At 39.0% G+C, this 21285-nt stretch overlaps 1 protein-coding gene and 1 non-coding gene across 3 annotated transcripts; one reads left to right on the forward strand and one right to left on the reverse strand.

Moving 5' to 3' along the window:
- The first annotated feature begins 5287 nt into the window (after positions 1-5287).
- TRNAE-CUC (transfer RNA glutamic acid (anticodon CUC)) lies at positions 5288-5360 on the forward strand. The gene has a single exon. It is a non-coding gene; the product is annotated as a tRNA-Glu (tRNA).
- Positions 5361-7719: 2359 nt separating this feature from the next.
- On the reverse strand, positions 7720-11227 carry LOC135593477 (two-component response regulator-like PRR1). 2 transcript variants are annotated; one of them, XM_065083564.1, is made up of 6 exons: positions 10647-11227; positions 9903-10042; positions 9677-9810; positions 9401-9568; positions 9078-9159; positions 7720-8964 (listed from the first exon to the last, which is right to left on the reverse strand). In XM_065083564.1, the coding sequence occupies exons 2-6, from the start codon at positions 9970-9972 to the stop codon at positions 8114-8116; spliced, it is 1305 nt and encodes a 434-aa protein (XP_064939636.1). In that variant the 5' UTR covers positions 9973-10042; positions 10647-11227; the 3' UTR covers positions 7720-8113. The 2 variants fall into 2 exon arrangements, with proteins under 2 accessions (XP_064939636.1, XP_064939635.1); XM_065083563.1 differs by having other exon boundaries at positions 9903-10064; positions 10647-11174.
- Positions 11228-21285: the final 10058 nt, after the last annotated feature.

Genomic DNA, 21285 nt, shown 5'->3' on the forward strand with positions numbered 1-21285 from the left:
GTCGTGGCACGTCTTGTCACATCGATGTGAAAAAGAATTAGTTTTGAATGACTCATGCTTTACTACTAGTCCTTTTCTTTTTTTTAAATAATCTTCATTTTAAAAATTAATTTATTTTGATATTTTTCCTAATCATTCTTATAAAGTATTCATTTTAGAGAGATTTATTTTGTTCGAATTAAATGATCTTTTTAATATGAAGTGTATGTCGTTTCTTGTTGAATTGTATTGGCCCGTCTCACTAAACGAAAAATAGAGTCCCGTAAATGTTCAAGAAAAGAGACGAATTTACTTTAAAGAGGCAATGATCCTAAGATAATCAAATAATTATTCCAATACTTATTGTTGATAATCTTTAGCTAATACATTCTAGAAACTATCATCGACTATAATTAGGAGTATAATATTAAGAATATTTTAAATATCTTATATTTTATTTTTATTTAGTTATTATAATATATTTATTAGTAATTAACTCGAGTTGTTAGATAGATATTTGATATGTCAGTGTAAGCGTGAAGGATAAGAGTAACATATTATTACGATATTGAATCAGTATTATTGTAAATTTAAAAATAAATTTAAAATTTTTATTAAGAAAATAAATAAACATTAAAAACTAATTTAACTAAAAAATAAATATATCGATTTATAATAATTCGGTCATCCATCTATCTCTATCTCGATTTATTTTTCCTCCACTTTCACTATAAATCTTATTTTCAATTGATGAAGATGAATAAATCTTTACAACAAGTTCTTTCTATACTTATTACTGTTAATAATCTCACATTTTCTAAACTTAGTAACTCGATTGAGATTTCGAAAAGATAAAAATGGATAACTCTCAACCTTATGCATATAACGGGGTATTTATATAACTCAAAGAATTAAAAAAAAAGTGTAAATCATAAAAAAGAAAAATCCAAATTTAGTGTTACTAATAATATTACTGTCGTTATATTATTACCAACTATACCGAAATGACATCACCTATGCAATCCACGGTACTACTCCTTTGGATGGTACCATCGTTCAAACATATTAACCCAATAAAGATCGAAATCTAACTCGTATTTAGCTCAAATTTAATCTATTTTGATCTTAGCCCAATATAAAAGAACTTAATTGAAACTCAATTACAAACCAAATTATCTTGGCATAAGATTTTAAAACAATAATAAATTATTTCGATATTTTATCAAATATTTGGACATGTTGTTCGTTTTTTTAAACATCACTCATGCTTCCAATAAGTTGACTTTAACACAACATCTAATCTTCTTACGTGATATTCCATGTGATACTCAAATCTTTAGCATGAAGTTCTATCTTCAACACATCGATCAATCCTTAAGATTAATATCCAATTTCCAACATGATAATCTTCCAACAAAATATCCAACTCTATGGCTCGATATTTATCCTTGGTTGTCGAAGTTTTCTTTACATCACTTAATATAATATTAATTTATAAAATTTATCAATTGATCTCGATATCAAAATCCAAAACTCAACACATATATACCAAATTTAAGAGACAGAAATAGTAATCATAAACTTTGCAAAGCTAAATAATATAAAAATAATTTTTTTTTAGAAGAAATTTTGTTTAAATGAATAAATTATGTATTTTTCGTATTATTCTTTTTAGGTAGCTTTTCCCTTATATTTCATTTTTCTTGTGCCACATGTTCTACACCCAAATTATAGAGAGGAAAGATGAAGCCATCAAATCATAATGAAATCAAGAAAGGATTCTTTAAGGTAAATGATATTAAATCTTTTTGTTAGAATTAGTTGCAAATGTTTATTATGCATTTTTACATACTATGAACGACATCAATTCCTTATTTCTGTTTAAACATAATTATTTTAATAAAAATTCTAAAACTATTAAGATACTGTTCGATAGATAATAGAATGGGATGAAAGGAGAAAAATAAGAAAAAGGACAAGTGATATTTGGACAAGGGGAATGATTTTGTTTCATATATTATTTTTCTAGTGCTCTTCACTTCCATCGAAAAGATAACACTAACTAATGTGTATCTCTCGTTACGATGGCATGTGAATTTTTTTCATCATTATCATTCAATCTACAAGATGGGGTCTATTAATTCATAAATTTACAAATCGATGAGATAATATCATGATGATTCGAAGAAGACTACGATATATTTGAGTCATTATGCATGAATTTGATCAACTTCGATCGAGAAATGATACTTAATATTTAAAATTCAAATTAGATCGGAATCGAAATGGTATCATTTACAAGTTATTGTGATTGATAAAAGTTTTTTTTTTTTTTTTTTTTGTCTTCAAGTGTCTTTATTCTTCTTTTCTATCATCCTTAATTTATCTTCTTCTTTCTTTTTATGTTCATCATCTTTCCAAAAAGGAAATAACAAGTTAACCAATTAAATATATTAAAATCTAACTCAGAAGAAGAAGAAGAGAAGAAGAAGACACTACCGTGTTCAAGAGCTTCCAAAGATCTAGCAAGCAACGTGAAAGTCAACGTTCAAAAGTTACAAAGAAGAGAAGCCAGATTGAGCAAATCTCATTCTGGCATCAGATTCCCATGATATCACAGTCTTATCCATCATTCGTAGTGCTTAATGCTGAAGGGAAAGGTGAAACAAAGAAAAAGATAGGGATGAAGATGGAAACCAGAATGCTTAATGAGGTTATCGACAAAGACATCACCGAAAAAAAAGAAAAACTCATAATTAGTTGAATCCTGTAAAAAGTAGTCAACATGCCTTTTCTTTTCTCCACTCTCTCTTGAATACATACCATCAAGTTTGCTCATAGAGGCGGATGATGCATGAAGAGATATCAAATAAAGAAGATAACGTAAAGAAGAGGATATAGATAGAGCTTAGTAAAAGCTTAATCCACTTGTAGTGACATCCACCACTTTTCTTTTAGCAAAGCTTAGTGGGGTTCGCATATCTATACTTCCAAGGATTGTAATTACCATATTTGCTTCCTCTAAATTTAGTACTAGATATCCTTCCAAATAATCTATATTTATATATATATATATATATATATATATATATACCAAAATATTTAAATATTTGATAAACCCAAATTGATGACTATTATTAGCCATGGTTATTACTAAACCAAAGAACATATTAAAAATTTGAAGTACCTACTAAACCGATAAACTCAAATGTGCCTTATTATTTTCAATAATTATTTGGCATATCACGTTTCCCAGCAATTTTTTAAGACCGATGTTAATGTTAGTTTAAATCTTAATATTACTATATTAATGATCAACTATTTTAAACTAACAATAGTGATAAAAGCTGTTGAGTTTTGCACATATGTATATTATATATGCACTAAATTGGAAGGATAAATATGAAATCACAAACTTCAAAGGGATACATATATAATTTTAACACTTGTCTATCGGTATTTTTAGTGAGTCATATCATATCATATGATACCGATGGTTCCTTGGATGCGTTGCCACCGTCTCCCGAGGAGCTTTCATGCCTTGTTGTCACTTTTGCCGAGACAAGCAACTTCATAGAAGAGACGAGCGAGATAATGTCGGATGAAAGGGATCTCCACATTTTATTGCCATAGGAGTGAGTGAGTGAGTGACAGCATCTTTCCTGCGAACCACTCCCACTTAGAATTGTTCTACCCAATGGTATAATTAAAGATTAAAGGCCTGCAACAATTCCCCCCTCAAGTGCTTTCTTTTGATTTTTTGTCCCAACATGGTCCACAAAAGCAATGCATCTTTAATTTGAGTGTGGCACTATCAAACAGTCGGAGATTTCTTTAGCCCCATAAATATAATTTTCGGAATGAAGAATAAATAGAGTCATTAAATAATTGTTTATAATATTTAGGTAGAATGGTTTGTAATTTTGGATTATTTTTTTTTTTGTTTTCCTTAAAAACTTCCAAGTAGGGATCTAAATTGTGGCAGAATCTTAAAACTTTCATTTTACTATTTACTACCGAGAATTATCGATTGCTTAACTTCAAAATTGGATATTGATTATTCCATTTGATGGAAACAATAAAATTCTACCCCCAAAAAATTATAAAAGTCAAGACACCAAAAAAAAAGGGTGGTGTATGATTACTTTCTCTCGATGGCAGGTCCACGAGATGCAATCGGCAGTCATATGGTAGACTTGGTCTCTCATGCTACAGACCAAATGATGTTATTATGATGCCACTATGGTTGCCATCTATCCCCACCATGGCCATGCATAAGCCATGACATGTTCGATGGTTTTGGTGGAGCCATCAAAAAAATTGACTCGAGTGGTCCGATTCCAATCACTCCCCAAGCGACACATTACTTCACATGATTCGACGAAAGAACCCTATGTGTGGTGTATGATAGATTTGAACCTAATTGGGAGCAACATGTCCCGAAACTTTCACGAGTGTCACACATTGTGTGGACCATATTTTGCATTATTTACTGGGATGGGTGATGGAATATATCAATAGGTTTAATAGGACTGAGGTGGTGAGGTATATTTGCATGGATGATGTTGTATGAATAAACCTTTTCAGAAGTTTTTATTGTCTGTGGGATACGGTTGAAAGAGGAATCAGGGCATCATCATCATCGCCAACTAGTATGTGTTGGTTTTTTGACTAGCGAATGATGATGCCATTATGACGATAGATTTTGATTGTTGGTTGCTATCACGATAGACTTTGATTGTTCGATGTATCTGAGAAGATTTGAAGTTAACTAAATTAGCTCTAAGATCCCAATTCATCATAGCCAGGCTACTATTAAAATACGAAGATGCCCAATTGGATTTTCTGTAAGATGATATTATCGGGTATGCCCAATAAACACTCCTCTGATAATTAAAATATTTCAAAAAGTTGAAAAGTTTGAATAAATTATTAGATAGAGAGATGCCTAATATCTTATATAAATTAATTTTTTTTTTAAACAGTAAGAGAAGATAATGTTGAATTCATGCAATAATTATATTGGGGGAATGTGAAGAATCGACTAAGCCAACAACAACAACAACAACAACAATTATTATTATGTATTAATCATATGAATTTTTTGCACGGCAATAACGTGTTCAAATCGACATAATGATAAGCAATAACATGATATTCTATTCTTATTCATCTAAGTGGTTCATTGGCTATTGTTGCTTTATACGGAGCTTGTTTTTTATTTCTAAATAGAAATTAGCAGAATCATAACACTAAATTTAAAAAAAAAAACACAATATATAAATAATACGACGCATGATTCCCGCCTTCCGTTGTAGTCTAGTTGGTTAGGATACTCGGCTCTCACCCGAGAAACCCGGGTTCGAGTCCCGGCAACGGAAATCATTATTCTTATAACACCCTTTTGCTGTGATTTAAATCAAAAAAAAAAAAAAAGTAACATTTTAAAACAGAAGATAAATGTGCTAATAAATTCTATATCAAGTCAGATAAAAAATGAAGTAAACACTACACTACTATTGAAGTGATACTATCTGGATTCATAAATTCAACTCACAATTAAATTACACTCCAGAATAATAAGATCAACATCGTTCATCTTAGGAATGCTGTCAATCAATTCAAACAGAATCTGACACACATTTGCAATCGATACTAGTGTAGAGTTTTAAACAATAGAAATTGTCCAAATGCACTTTTGAATACAACGATAAGCTCTGATATCCCAACCATTTAGAGTCAGGTCTTTAGACCTTGATAACATCCATAGTTTAATTTAAAAAAATATTTTTTTTATTAAGTAGCAAACTTGGTGAATGACATAGTATGATACTTTTTGAGTGTTATGACAGCCCATATACTGATGCTTTGCAATTTAGACAATTACCTAAAACTGAATTAAGGGGTCGGTCATTGCATGGAGACCAACAATCTGTTCCAGAATAATGACAACCACTCAATTAACCAGGACAAAAAAGTCAAACGAGAAATGTTAGAAGAGAAAAAGTAAAAGAGACTAGTGGTGAAGGAAAAAGAAAAAGTAGCTGCAAACAAATTTGCCATTCCGTGTAGTAGCTACTAGAGGCAAACTATAATAATTTGATCCCTCCCAAGAGATCAAATTGCACGAGTAAGCAAGCTTTAATAGCCTCTCCCACTTATGAATGGCTCAAAGATAACCCATACATAGAGTGAAAGATTTCTACTACAACAATTTATACTGGTACATGCATAAGTCGCCACAGAAGTTAAAACCACCAGTTTCTATAAACAAACTTAATGAGCCATGAACTCTCTCCTTTCTACTCCTTTAACAATTAACAAAACACCACAACATCTCTTATTTCACATAGTATGGTAAAAACATTCACAGTTTCTTGCTTGATGTAAAGAAGACAAAATAATCTTGTCAAGTGGTCAATTAATAGCTAAAGATATAATAAGCCCACTGACAGACAAGGGCCCCTATGTTTAAACCATAGAATGTTGGCGTGATAGATGATATGGCTGGCAGACACTGCATAGACTGAAATTCAAATCCATGTTATGAGGAGGGAAATAGTATCTTGATCTATGTTGATCAAGATACTGGGAGCCTTATTGTTCATGCTATAATTACATATCAGTGCATTTTAACACCCAAACCAGATCTGAACCCACACAGACTCAGTTAAACTGGACGCTATCAAATCAAAGAATTGAAATAAACCTGACCTGAACCAAAAATAAATGACCATTAGCTTCAGCCAAGGTTTTAAATTTGGTCCAAAAACTTACTGGATTTGTATGGTTGTGGCAGTATATTGTCCTATACCATCCAATATCAATGAATTAAAAAATAAAAATTTGAGGGGAAAAGCATTGTACTAGTATAGAGCTGTGTCATAATGGTTGGACACTGATAATCACCAATTTGTACCACTCGGTATGGTTAAGATTTGAAACCTTGGCCTCAACACACCTTTGAACACATTGAACAAAGGCTTCTTTGGACTATGTTTGTGTTGTGTATGACCTTCGATTGGGTGGCCCAACTGCATTACTTGGTTGCACAAGAATCCAATAAAATCAGTGAATTTATTGTTCAGTTCTAGCAGTATAGTTCATGATTATCCCAACATATAGATAAACTAATTTTAGTCAAACGGACTCAAATATAATAGAAGGATTAATTACAAACTCGATGGAAGTGATGCAAATAAATGGAAAGGCTACAGTTTTGCACCCAACAATATGGCTGGTTATTCATCATAGATGTTGTATATGATGCGAGCCTGATATTCAAAAGAGTGCAATGCAGTTCCCTATTAAATTTTGATGCATGGATTTCCTAGAAATTTGTTGCTAAGGACGAAAACACAGTGCGGCACCATGTATAAGGAGTTTAAATGATTGTATCTGCATCTACCTATTTTGATGCATGGATTTCCTAGAAATTTGTTGCTAAAGACGAAACACAGTGCAGTATAATCTACAAGGAGTTTAAATGATTGTATCTGCATCTTCCTATAAAGGTTTTATTCATACCAGCATCACAATGTTCAAGAATGCACAATAAAGTTAAGGAGATCAAATTATTTGAAAATAGTAGATTGTGACTCTGATAAATAAGTCACCTATATTAAGCGAATGTATGCAAAAAAAAAAAAAAAACATTATATGAATAAGGTTAATCAACAATACCACCTAAATGTCTTTGCCGCCTCATGTTATCATCCTCACAAATTGCCAGCTTGAACATACTAGAAGCAACAACACAATTCATTAATAATATGCAGCCTGAATGGGAAGTATTGCCAATACCGAGTGTGGAAAATCCCGGGACCATGACATCTTCCATCTGCATTTTAAGCATCAGAAGTCTACAATGTAATTGCCAGCTTTGATTTAACAGTCGGGAGCATTCTGCTCCAGAGAAGAAAAGTTATAGCAGCTTGAACACATATTAGCAGCTTGAACATATCTTTTGTGAAAAAATTCTTGAACATATTAGCAGCAACAACACAATTCATTGACAATATGCAGCCTGAATGGGAAGTATTGCCAACACCGAGTGTGGAAAATCCTGGGACCATTACATCTTCCGTCTGCATTTTAAGCATCAGCAGTCTATGATGTAATTGCCAGCTTTGATTTAACAGTCAGGAGCATTCTGTTCCGGAGAAGAAATAAGTTCTAGTTCCTTCAATGTAGGTTCATCATCTTCATCATCCCTGAGATCACCATCACTGCCACCAAGCACATTTTGGTTTAGATCCACATTGGTCACTTGCTTCACAAACTGCCCTCGAACTCTTGGTCGTTTCTCTGCAAGGTGTTTTCGATTTATATACCTAATTTTCTTATCAAAACATCGATCCTTTCTTTTCTGCCTGAACTTGATGAGTGCCGCTGCCCTTTTTTCTATTCGACCAGATTTAACTTCAAGCATAGGAGAGCTAGTCATTGATGAAGAGACAGTTGATGCAGCAATGTGACTTGATTGCAAATTTATGCCAAATGTCTGATATGGGAATGATGGCATCAGAGGAATATGAGGAACAAAGTGAGGTAGCAAGGCTGGTGAAGAGTGCTCTTGCAAATCATTTAAGCTACACTGAAACAAATGTCCAGGTGTAGGTATAATGTTCTGATCCATCGCACCTGGATAATAAAATGGTAAAGAGAAGACAAGTGGAACTCCAGAAACATCTGGCTGAACTTCATTCCTCGTTGGTGGCTCCTCAATGGAAGATAGACATAATGTGGGATACTCTGGCGTTGTTATGTGCCCACTGGTTATGATGCCATTTCCAGGAGTATATCTCTCCACATGCCTGACTGCAATAGAGCTTTCTTCAAAATTTGAGGGTTTTGATGGAGTAGAATTCATGTCAACACCAATACGAGGAGTTCTGCTTGCCATACTGGATTTAACAAATGTCAAAAAGGCAGAAGATTCACCGACCTTTAATTCAGTCTTCTTAGGTAGTGAAATTACTCCCCCTGAAGATATTAGTAAAACAGTTAGTTTCTCGATGACAATTGGAGAAAAAGATACCTATACAAAGGCAGCCTCTTAAAACTAAAGACACATACAGAAAGGCAGTAGTAGTTACCTGCATGATCACAATCCCTTGGAATATGTTGTACACCATGTAAAGGATTACTGCAAGCATGCACCGCAGAAGAGACATGGGACTGGACAATATGATATCAGTTAATGTCAATCCACATAGCATATATTGTTTGATTTACAGAATGAAAATTATGACAAGTAATGCTCTTTCTGCAAGAATCTAGGTTCGTGAAAATTAAATAACCCTAACCCAAGCAATATGTGACAGACTATGAAGTGAAATCTTAAAGAATATCAACGGAGTCTGCGTTATTCAACAAATACACCTCAACTAAAAAGTAACAAGATCTAGAATGATCTTACCTCGCATTCTGGATAATTTGACTTGTTCGATTTTGAATTTGGAATTGTACTGGGTTTATCATCTGTGTCATCTGAAATAAGAGTTGTACTATTCATGTTGGCATCACTAGGATCTGAAAATTGTATCTCAAAATTATGGCTCAAGACATCCTTCTCCGTCAGGCCAAGCTGGTGAACAAAATACAAATAAATTCCACTTCTAACTTTTGAAGTAATTACATATTTCACACATCAGAAGTAGGACAAAAAATCAAGGAAACTCATGTCAAGCAGTACCATGCATCTTCTTCTCCACATGTGGGTCCAAAGGTTCAACAACTCATTTGTTCGCAATGGCTTCATAAGATAATCAGCTGCCCCAAGTCGCAAACACTTCACGACAACTGACACCTCATCTTGAGCAGACATTACTGGGGAAGAAATGGGAAGTAAGCAACAAGGATTTTTAATTGACTTCCAACAGGAGGCGAAAAGGCAATAGCTCCTAGCTAAATAAGCTCACTTATGATAGGAATGTGACTCAAATCCTTGTTCCTCATGATATACTTAAGCATCTTTAGTCCTTTGGTCATTGGAAGCTCGATCTCCGCAAGAATGATATCAATTTCTGGTCCTTGGGCATTAAGCACATCAATCACCTGTCTGGCAGACCTCACGGAGGTTACTGAAACATGACAAGTTTAATCAGCTGGATGTTTTTACTAAAGCTTGTGAATCAAAAGGTAGTACCATCTATTCTTTCGGATTTCAGAAATACCACCATATCAAACAAAAATCCCACCATTTATTTAATCAGAAACATTACTGCAAGTAAGGAAAGAGTACAATACAGACCCAGCTAATCGGCCACCACGTGAACAAGAAAAATAAAAATCTTGGCTCACACTACCACCAAAACAAAATAAGAAAAAAATCAGGGGATTTGCACCAAAACGCGAAAAAGATTCCATTTATTTCGTAGATATAGAGATATGGTTTCCTGCTTTTTGAAATAATTATTTTAAGAGAGCAATGATGCAAATGATTCCTCGCAAATTAATTGATTACTAGTGTAAGAGTCACCAATTGAAGAAAAAGGCTGAATATATTTTCCCCAGCGATTTCCCCCTTCTTTTTCCTTTGAACAAAGGATTCATTTGCAGAAAGATGTGTCCTTTCTGATTCTTAACGACCACCAAATAAAGGCTTTGATTAGAAAACCTGATGCAGCCTATGCATCCGTATGAGCTGAAAAGGAGGATAATACCTTGGTAGGAGCACTTGAGGAGGAGCTGAAGAACCTCCTGCGAGCTCTTGGGATCGTTTTCGCACAGCAGTATCCTTACCCTGCTCCGGTCCAAGAACTGGTGGCCTCCGGCATCACCATCACCGCCGCTACCCCCTTCCTTACGGCCTCTCCACCGCTGCTCTCCCTTCTCCTCACCCCTCTCTCCCCCCATCCTCGCGACCACCATCAAACCCTCTACCTCCCTTGACTATCGCCCCATCCCTTCACCAAATAAGAACTGTAAACCACCAAGACGAAAATCCAAGTAAAGCAAAGCCGATGAGGTAGCAAGAGTGGCAACAAGAGATGCCCAAGAGGAGAAGGCGCCGATCGATGTTCACATAAGCCCTTCAAATCTCCCCCTCCTCTTCCTCCTCTCGCTCTCTCTCATTGCCATGATCCGTATCCCAATAAGATCTATAACCTGGCGTCGCAGGCACGGGCCGCGGCTAAAGTGCGCCCCGGTGCGTACCGTAGCCGGCCCCGGGCTCGAAGCACGAGTGAAGGAGGTGGGGCCGAAAAAGCGTCCATAAAGGCCGGTGGAAAAGTGACCCGCAAAAAGATCGCGGACGTGGCACTCTCTGGAGCATGCCACGTCTCCTCAACGTGGGAGATCGAGTCCCGCTCGCCCCGGGCCGCGTAGCGGGGAGGGGATCCGAAGAATGCCTACTCCAACCCCGTCGTCGGCTACCCGTCTCAGGCATTGGATCAGGTGGTGTCGCCGTATGGCTGGGCCCCACCGCGTGGGTCACAGGTAAGATGATAAAGGTATTGCTTGGTAGCGGACGCGCCACGTCGCGTCACGGCGGACGAGGAGAAGGGTCCAGGAAATCTTTTGCAACCAGTGAATCGTGTACCCGTCACATCTACCTGTCCTGTTATTGGCGTTATATGTACGATACACTTAAAGCATATCCGTGAAACTTGGGTCCCACACCCGGGGCATGATTCTCCTTCCCGCTCGGCCCAAATTGACAGGAGACTCGTCGTCGTCGGAGCCGTACCCGCGCGTCCCGGGACGATCCCGCGGCTATGTCGATGCCTAAACAGTCATATGGATTAGACACAAAGGGGTAAAGACAGGTGGAATTATATTCTGTCTCTCGTGTTCGAATGTTACCCACAAGGAGACACGTAAATTTTGGCTATATTGCCTTCGCATTAAACACCTTCTATAAGGAGGATTGAGAATTAGTCGATCTAATCTTAATATAGTGTTCGGCTGCTTGTGATAAGAAAGTTATTTTCCCTTTCTCAACAAACTAAATATAAATTGTGATTTGATGTTCACTTAATTGCGTTTGAACAATTGTGTCAGAACAATAACAAAAATCTAAATTTAATAAAAACGATTAACAATATTAAAAATAAAAAATATTCCGCTTGAAAACGATTCAAGCACCATAGATAAATAATAATTTTAATTTTAATTTTAATTTTAAAGAAGAAGAGAGAAAGTCATATCTTCTTCCTACTAGGGGGCGGTGAATTAGTGCAGTAAAAAACTTTCACGATTAAACCCGATTCTAAAAAAATATTCGTTTCGATTCAATCCGTTTTGGAGAAAGATTAAATTTAAATGCTTTCGTAAAAGTACAAAAAGAAGATTAAGGAGGTTTCAATAATAAATTACACAAATAAAAAGTAAATCAGAATTTAGAGTGGTTCGGTCATCGTGACCTACATCTACTTTCGGATTCCTCCTCCGTCGAGATCACCGACGTCTTCCTTCAATAGGCAAAGACCAACCACCTTTTATAGCGCTTTCTTCTTTTCACGGGCTTAGGAGGTAACCCTTATAAGTCTCACACTTCTCTTGAATGATCTCAATACTTAGAAAAGGAGGAGGATGACTCTAGTACTTTTACAACTCTTTAACACTTTAAAAACTCAAGATTATACCAATACTTTCGTGCCTTTTCATGCAAAAAATGGTGAGATTTTTATAGGCCCCAATGGCTTTGGAGCAAAAAAGTATCACATCCCCGGATTTCGGGGTACTGACGGTACCACCATCATTATTGGGAGGTACTACTATCTACAGTCTGACACTGGGCGGTACCATCGCCCAGACCACCTGGGAGAGTGGGTCTCCCAGGCAGTGCCACCGTCGGCCATGTTTCAAGGGCTGAATGAGCTGTTTAATCCAACCAAATTCAGCCTTGTTAAGGACTCAATTGGCCCCTAATTAAGTTAGTGGGATTACCTCTCAATTCTAACTTAATCTATTGTCTAACTACAATAACTAAGACATAATCAAAGCACTCTTGTTCCGGTATGTCAATTCTCTTTCGGTAAGCTTCCGGCGATCTTCCGACGAATTCTCGGCAATGTTCCAACGGACTCCCGTCAAGCTCCCGGACTTTACAATGATCTTCTTAGCGAGTTCTGATGAGCTTTTTTGGCAAGCTCCTGGACTCCTCGGTTGGTTCCGGTAAAACTTCCGACGAACTGTCACAGACTTAGTTGGTTTTGCCTAAGTCGTGCGGCATCCTTGCGTGTCCGTCCGCAAAGGTCAACCTCCCCGATGTTGAATCTCGTATTTTGATGATGAAACTACTTGATATATGTTTATGATTTAATCTGCGTTTTGAGTGACGCAAGATGCTTTGATCAGGATGAGACAATTAAAGCAAGAAAATCATGTTGTGCCAGAGGAACATGTCAGAAGATTGGACGTCGGGTCGGTGGATCGGTCGACGTATCGACAGAAGGCTTCGGGCCGTGGACTCGGGCAACGGGCCAAGAAGAGCGGGTATTGCGCCAAGGATATCGGAGTTGCGGAGTCAACTGGCCAATTGGGCAATAGGTCGCAGGAGAGGACGATGCGCCGAAGAATCAGACGAAGCGTCGAGGGATCAATGACATGCCGGACAACTTGGTTAATTGCTTAGGATTAATTGTCTCGATCGAAGTTTTGCTTTAATTATGCAGGATTAACTATGATAACGATGAAGACATAAAGCGAAACAAAGTGTCGGAGTTAAGCGCGAAGGATTTGTTGCGAGTTCGAGAGTTCGACGGAAGTCCGAAGGTTCGTCGGGAATGCTACCGGAACTAGCCGAGAATGAGTTGGGAGCTTGCCGAAGGGTTTTTTCGGAAGCTCGCCGGAAGGTTCGTTGGAAGTTCGCGGAGCTCACCGAGAAAGATCGGAGCTTGCCGAAGAAGCTCGTTGGAACTCGCTAAGATCAAATCGTGAAGTCTAGGAGCTTGCCGGGAGTCCGCAGAATGGTTTCCGAGAGTTCATCGGAAGACCGCCGGAAGTTTGCCGGAAGCTCGCCAGAAGAAGTCTTGACTTGTAGACTTTGTAATAGCTTAGAAAATGTCTTTAAAATCATAGTTAGCATGTTAATTAGGGTTAGGATTAGGTATTAATCCTATAACCCAAGTAGGGGCCAATTAGGCCCAAGTTCGGACTGGTTTGGGCCAAGTTTGGAGCCAAACCAAGTGAGCTGAAATAGTGAAAGAGGTGGCACCGCCCAAGAGAGGATCTCCCAGCGAAGCTGGGCGGTGCAACCGCCCCAGGCAGGCGGTGGCACCGCTTGGGGCTCAGTCTCCGAGCGAGACTGGGCGGTGCAACCTCCCCTGACAGGAGGTAGCACCGCCTAAGCTCGGTCTTCGAGCTCTGGCAGGCGGTGCAACCGCCCCAGTCAGGAGGTGCAACCGCCTGGGCTCAGTCTCCGAGAGAGACTGGGCGGTGCAACCTCCCCTGACAAGAGGTAGCACCGCCTGAGCTCGGTCTTCGAGCTCTGGCAAGCGGTGCAACCGCCCCAGTTAGGAGGTGCAACCACCTGAGCTCAGTCTTCGAGCTCTGGCAGGCGGTGCAACCGCCCCTGACAGAAGTGGCACCGCCTAGAGGCTCAGTCTTCAAGCTCTACCAGGCGATGCAACCACTCCAGTCAGGAGGTGCAACCGCTTGATCCCGGAATTCCGGGAATTGACAGTTTTGAGCTCCAAATTTGAACTGGGTTGGGGCCTATAAATACCCCACCCATTCAGTACTGAAAGAATATAGACATACACCGAAATCTTGATCTTTTTCTGTGATTCTTAGAGCTCAAAATTGTTGTAAAGACCAAAAGTTCTTCTCCCTCTTTTCTTCCAAGTTCTAAGTTGTAAAGAGAGGAGAGAAAATTTCTGTAAGGGTTGTCTCCTAAGCCCGTCAAAAGGAATGAAACTGTAAGAGGGTGGTTGGCCTTCGCCTATTGAAGGAAGGCCTCTAGTTGACATCGGTGACCTCGTCGGTGGAGGAAGCCAAAAGTGGAGTAGGTCAAGATTGACCGAACCACTCTAAATCTCGGTTTACATTTACTTTGAGCATTTTATCTTTACTACAAACCTCCTAAATAGCTACTGCCTTCTGCGCTTTTACGAACAAGTCTCAAAGTTCAGAGCTTTCCAAATATGCGTTTAGACGTAAATCGGCTTTATCGTGCGATCATCACAGTTCAGTTTACGTTTACGTTTTGATTTCAATCATATCTGCAAACTGCCTTCTGTGCACTTATAAAATATATCTCAAAGTTTAGTATCTTCAAAATTGACATTTAGACGTAAACCGGTTTTATCGTACGAATGTCGCATTTCAGTTTACGCTTGTATTCTGGTTTTCATCATAGCTGCAATCTGCCTGTATAGGTTAACTTTAATATCATCTTGCTTAGAATCAGATTTTACACAGAAACTATTTTTATCATTCGAACACAGTTTCGTTTTAATCGCAGAAAGTTTTTCGCTGCACTAATTCACCCCCCCCCCTCTTAGTGCTCTCAATCCTAACATCCGAAGCCTCCCATGGTCCCTTAAGACCCACAAAATAGAGAAAAGGACAGAGAAAATGCCTCACTCGGGATCCATAAGCAAACATCTCCGAAAAACACTTTATAGACAATGCAAATTATAAACAGACTTTACAAGCTCTGAACAGTTGCACAACAAAGGGTAAAATGGTCCATTACAGATCGAAAATCTCTCACATGTGTCCACATGACATAATCTTTATTTACAAGCCTAAAACGGCCACCAACCCAACTAAAATGGGACTATTAAGCCTTCGGTCATCCCTCTACATGCTGTACAAAGTATGAACATACCAAAAGACACGGACATACATAAGCATTACATCAAACATCCTGTTTAGAAGTTTGTCCGTGACATTCTCCCCACTTATTCCTTCAACGTCCTCGTCGAAGCCTTTGTCGACACTGCAACTCCTCGCCTCTGCTGAGTCTTCAATCTTCTGCTCTAGCTGCAATGCGTCTCTTGGCTCCCAACTGCTCTCCGCTGCTGTTTTTGAGTAGTCGAACCTTTGATCCGTCATGCTGCTTCAACTCACCAATGACTCTGACTCCAGTGTGGGGTTGGCTGAGTTGTGTTGATCCTTATTGATTCCTGCGGATCCTTCAAATGAAGGAAAAGACCATCCTTACTGCGCCAGTCTCTCAAATGCCTCATGCTGCTTGAATTGGGTGGATGCTTGTTGGAGCTTTAACGAGCATCGTCTCGCAAACTTCTGAAGTTTTGGGTCCTTCCTCCGTAAAATTTGCTCATTGACTCTTCTTTCACTTAGTTGTCACATCCAAGTAGGTTCGCATCACTTCCGCTTTCGATTGGCATTTCGTTGGGAAATGAAGCGGATAATCTACTCTCAGTAGCACTGATCACCGTTGGTGAGGATTTGACAACTATTATCTTCCATTATCTTCGAAGGGTCTTTGAACTTTTGCAGAGCTCCTCTACTAGATAGATAAGAGAATTGGGGTACTCGGTTTTGCCCATTCTCTTAAGGGTTGAGAAGGCAAAGGTTACTTGACTTCGCCTGCCTCCTCGAGGTTGTACTCCATGCATCGAGTTGGTTACTAGCCTTCACCTGCTCTTTGCTCACACTTCTGAAGTACTTGAAGTGTTTGCACTCCTTGCGTTGAGTTAGCTATTGTGATTCACCTTCTCAATGCCATCGAACTTCTGGAATGCAGGAAGTTTTCAACCCAACTTGGAATAATTCTCTAATAGATTTGGTCGCCTTTGGGATTGTACCGTCTTCTCCATCAACCCTACCGCCTACTCCCATGAGTAACGAAGGTACAGCACCACGTACTGACTACTTCGTTCCTTAGTTGTGTACTCTTGCATGACCCGAAGTCCTTCACTTTCGGCTATCTTGATGAGAAACTCATTGACACCGGTCTTACGAAGTTCCTTGGCCTCTGCCCTTCAGCTTTGTCTCGATACTTGGAGTTTGCCTCTGCATGCTCCACCTCCTCAGCCCCTTTCACGACCAAGCGCTCTCCCTCCATGAGAGCAAGGGATCAATGCTTTTCACGGAAGTCCCGCCTCTGCGGTACCATGGTGCTGCCATGCCCATGACACTACTATCCGTCGTCTCGCATCTACATCCCTTTTCTTCACAATCAGTAGATATGCCTCTGTGGTACTCCTCCGAGTCTACATCCATTCTAACTGATGCTTGATTTTGGGTAGCTAAGTCTCTCTGGACTCATCGTCGCTTCCTCGCCCCTTTCGACCCCCTGCTTCAACACCTCTGTGTTCTCCAAGCAGCTCCCTTTGGTCGATGGAAAGACAGACTGCAACTCCCATGTATGGCCTCTACCATCACGTTGTAGGGTTTGCACTGATTCTGTTCTCCTTAGCTTCCTTGGTAGCAACGTTCGCTTAATCGACCTTGTCCTCTGACTTGTCGGGCTCCCTTAAGCGAATACGAGCTCTGGAGCATTCCAACTCTCCAACTGCTTCGATCATACCGCTGTATGATCAAGTCCCTCCCATAGGACTCACTGGTACTTGCATTCAAACTTTTCCCTTGGTGGAACACATCCCTCATATGCTGATGACCAAGGCTTTCATCCGATGCAAAATTTGATTCATGCACGGAAGACCCGCCTCTGTGGTACCATGGCCTTCACTCCTTGAATCCATAGCCCTTCTTGCCGTCGTGTTGTTCACCGAAGTAGAGCTTCCAGTAGCTCTCAATCATACCTCCGTATGATCTAGTCCCTCATGGGGCAAGATTGTGTGTATCGCATTACCACAAACTGTTCCACCACGATCCGCTGCACCATGTCGCCTCCTGGTGACATCTCCATTGCATTACGATCCTTGTGGGATGAACTCGAATTGTGAACCCTTCATATGTGGCCTCTGCCAATACATCGTAGGGTCTCTTCCACCTTCGATTTTGTTCGCTCCTTTAGCAATCGACCTTCATCCACCCACTCTTGGGTCACACCAAGATGAAGCACCGCTCTAGGACAGTCCATCGCCTAGTAGCTCCCAAAGTCCCTTGACTTCGCTGCAATTAGTGTACCATTGTTTGGATCCTAGGCCTCTACCCCTACCAGCACAATCTTCGTTGTGCACCGCTTCCTTTATAGCAACTTGAATGGCAACACTGTGACATATTCTTCAAGAGTACCCGCCTCTGCGTCCTCTTGCCCCGTGTTAAGGCCTTCTGAACTCAACTTCACCTCCGCAAATTGAGTCGCCTTAGTTCCTCCATCAAATGCTCCTCTGAGATAAAGTGCATGTGCCCAAAAGCTCCCTTCGTCTTTGGCACCATGCAAGATGGGTCCGCTCCGTCAGAATGAATGACCCATAGAACAACATGATCCTGCTCTTGCCTCTGCAAAAGTTCATGTCCTTGACCTCTGTCCAAGAAAATCGCTATGTCTCTGCTCCATGTTCCATCTTCTATGCTGGCTCCCTTCATGCGGCTTGGGTACTTCGCCAAGTTACACCCAAGTTGTTCCGCTCCTCGTTTTTGCATTGAGTTGATGGTGGCCCTCGCGTCCACCATTCCACGGGTCAGCCCTCCCTTGAGTCTGATCTCCATATCGACTCTAAATGTGCCTTCATTTGTGTTGCTTTGGGTCGCTCCCCTACTTGATCTCGCAATGCATCCACCAATGCATTCTCTCAAGCGAGATTATGCAACGACTCCTCGCCACTTGCTCAGTCCATTGAGCTTCGTGGAGTTGTTGTTTGTTAAGGTACTCCTTCTCAACTTGTGAGGTCCATCCCACATGATTCTCCCTTTGGAGAGCCGGGACTTATCCCTCTTGGATAACTGTCCCGTTGAAGCAACATCTCTCTTCGTTTCGGAGACCACCATCCCCTTGGACTACTCTGATCTGCTGAACAAACTGTGCATTGTTCTGCCTCCTGAAAAAGCCCTTACTAGATTGTGACTCCACGTCAATATAGCTCCCGCTGCACCACTCAAGGCCTAGTAACATGCTGAACTCATTGCACACTTCAGCCTCCTATGGACGTATCCTTCACATGCCGAAGAGAAAGTTTCAATGCTCCATGGCACCGAGTTTCGGTCACCTTGGGATGGCCACGAACATTCCATTGTCCGCATACAAGCCCATGCATGAGTACCAAATTCTTCGAGCTAGCAATTTCCCTCGCCTCTGTGAGCTTTGCATAATTTTTTTGGTCGTTGAGCAACTCATTCCACCTTGCATGGTCTCATCCTTTACCAAGCGTCTCGCTTGCCTTGAACACCATTAAGTATGGTTGTCAACGTTGAGTAGTAGCTCAAACTCAGTCATCCCAACCTTTGTGCGCTTCGCATTCTTCCAAGCTTGTCTGTTCTCGTGGTGCCTCTTGCGCGAAGGGTTGGCCATTCCTCTGAATGCCAATCTCAGATGCCCGCTCCTCCGAGCGACTCCTTTTCCCTATATCTCCATGCTCGTTTTCTCCCAAACGGTCGCGCGTGTGCTGACTGCCCTCAACGCATCCCCGCTAGGTCCCCCATGTTTGCATGCTAAGTGTTTCTATGAGTGCTTGTCCCGCTCTGATACCATCTGTCACGGACTTAGCTGGTTTTGCCTAAGTCGTGCGGCACCCTTGCGTGTCCGTCCGCAAAGGTCAGCCTCCCATGGTCCCTTAGGACCCACAAAAGAGAGAACAGGACAGAGAAAACGCCTCACTCGGGATTCACAAGCAAACATCTCCGAAAAACACTTTATAGACAATGTAAATTACAAACAGACTTTACAAGCTCTGAACAGTTGCACAACAAAGGGTAAAATGGTTAATTATAGATCAAAAATCTCTCACACATGTCCACATGACACAACCTTTATTTACAAGCCTAAAACGGCCATCAACCCAACTAAAATGGGACTATTAAGCCTTCGGCCGTCCCTCTACATGCTGTACAAAGCATGAACATACCAAAAGTCACAAATATACATAAGCATTATATCAAACATCCTGTTTAGAAGTTTGTCCGTGACAGAATGTCCGGACTTACGACGAACGTTCGAACTTTCGACGAACTCTTGAACTTTCGACGAGATCTCGATTTGGACTCCGGTACAATACCTGCTTTATGTCTTATTACTATCGTAATTAATCCTGCACACTTTTCTACCATTTACAATTGATTTTATTATTAAAATCCAAAATTCAACATTTCTCGTAACACAATTAAGTGATTTTGAATATATACCAAGAGGAAGAATTCTCTTTGTTCGACTAAAAAGTATCTGGAAGGTAAATTAAGTTTCCCCTTTAGGTTCTAATATTTTTTCATAAAATCCTTAATTTTTTTTTATTATAACAAATAAGCAAATAAGTGAATGAAAAAATAAAAATAATGAAATAAAAAGTTAATGGTGCATCTACCGTGGGATAGTGAGTTATATTTCCAAGTAAATATTTATATAAAGGAAACGAAGCAAATCAAATTTGAACTATGTTCGTTTGATTCAAACCTTAATTAACTCACACATGATGTAAAATACAACTTCAGATATTTCACATTCCTAGTAAAGTATAACTAGTTTGTTAATGAAAGTATTTAAAAAAAATTTAAAATCTTTAGTCATGATCGTTTACGAATTCTTTCAAATAAAAAGAGTCTCATATAATTAGAGTCACATCTCGTGAAAAATACTATTTTGAATATCTTTCAAACTTAACACTCTTCTGATATATCTATTAAGAGTAATAAAATAATATCCCTTGACCAAATATGTGTTTTATTTTTTATTATGCACCTTGGTCAATTAATCAACTTATTATTATTTGAATCTCCTTCAAAAAATCCTATATTATAACCCTTATTAAGGCCATTTATACATTGGGTTTAATGTGACAATAACCTTCTTTAATATTGTTGCCATATTCGATCTCATTACTATAAGATATCAGACGTTGAATTTATACTATTATACGATATATTATATGATAACCTATCGTACTCGATTATATCAAGGCAATAGTGTATTTATTAAGGTTGTTATGACAAATCATATAATCGTGTCATTTTTTATGGTAACATTCATAATAAGAATAAACATGTAATTTATTTCATGTTTGATATAAATCGTGCATATACATAACTGCATACACAATCAAATATTAATTAATAAATTTGTTAATAAAATATAAATATGCATTTACTAATAATCATAATGAAAATCCTATAAATTATTATATATTAAATAAAATTCATATATATTAAAATAGTGTTAATACCTATACATATGCAAGTTGAAATCCCTACATTTCCAATAACATTTTAGCATCAGGAAATTACAATGTGCTAAATGTAAATTAATATAAATAGTCATTTAAATATGCCTAA

This window comes from Musa acuminata, chromosome BXJ1-9 (genome assembly GCF_036884655.1).
Source record: "Musa acuminata AAA Group cultivar baxijiao chromosome BXJ1-9, Cavendish_Baxijiao_AAA, whole genome shotgun sequence".
NCBI lineage: Eukaryota > Viridiplantae > Streptophyta > Magnoliopsida > Zingiberales > Musaceae > Musa > Musa acuminata.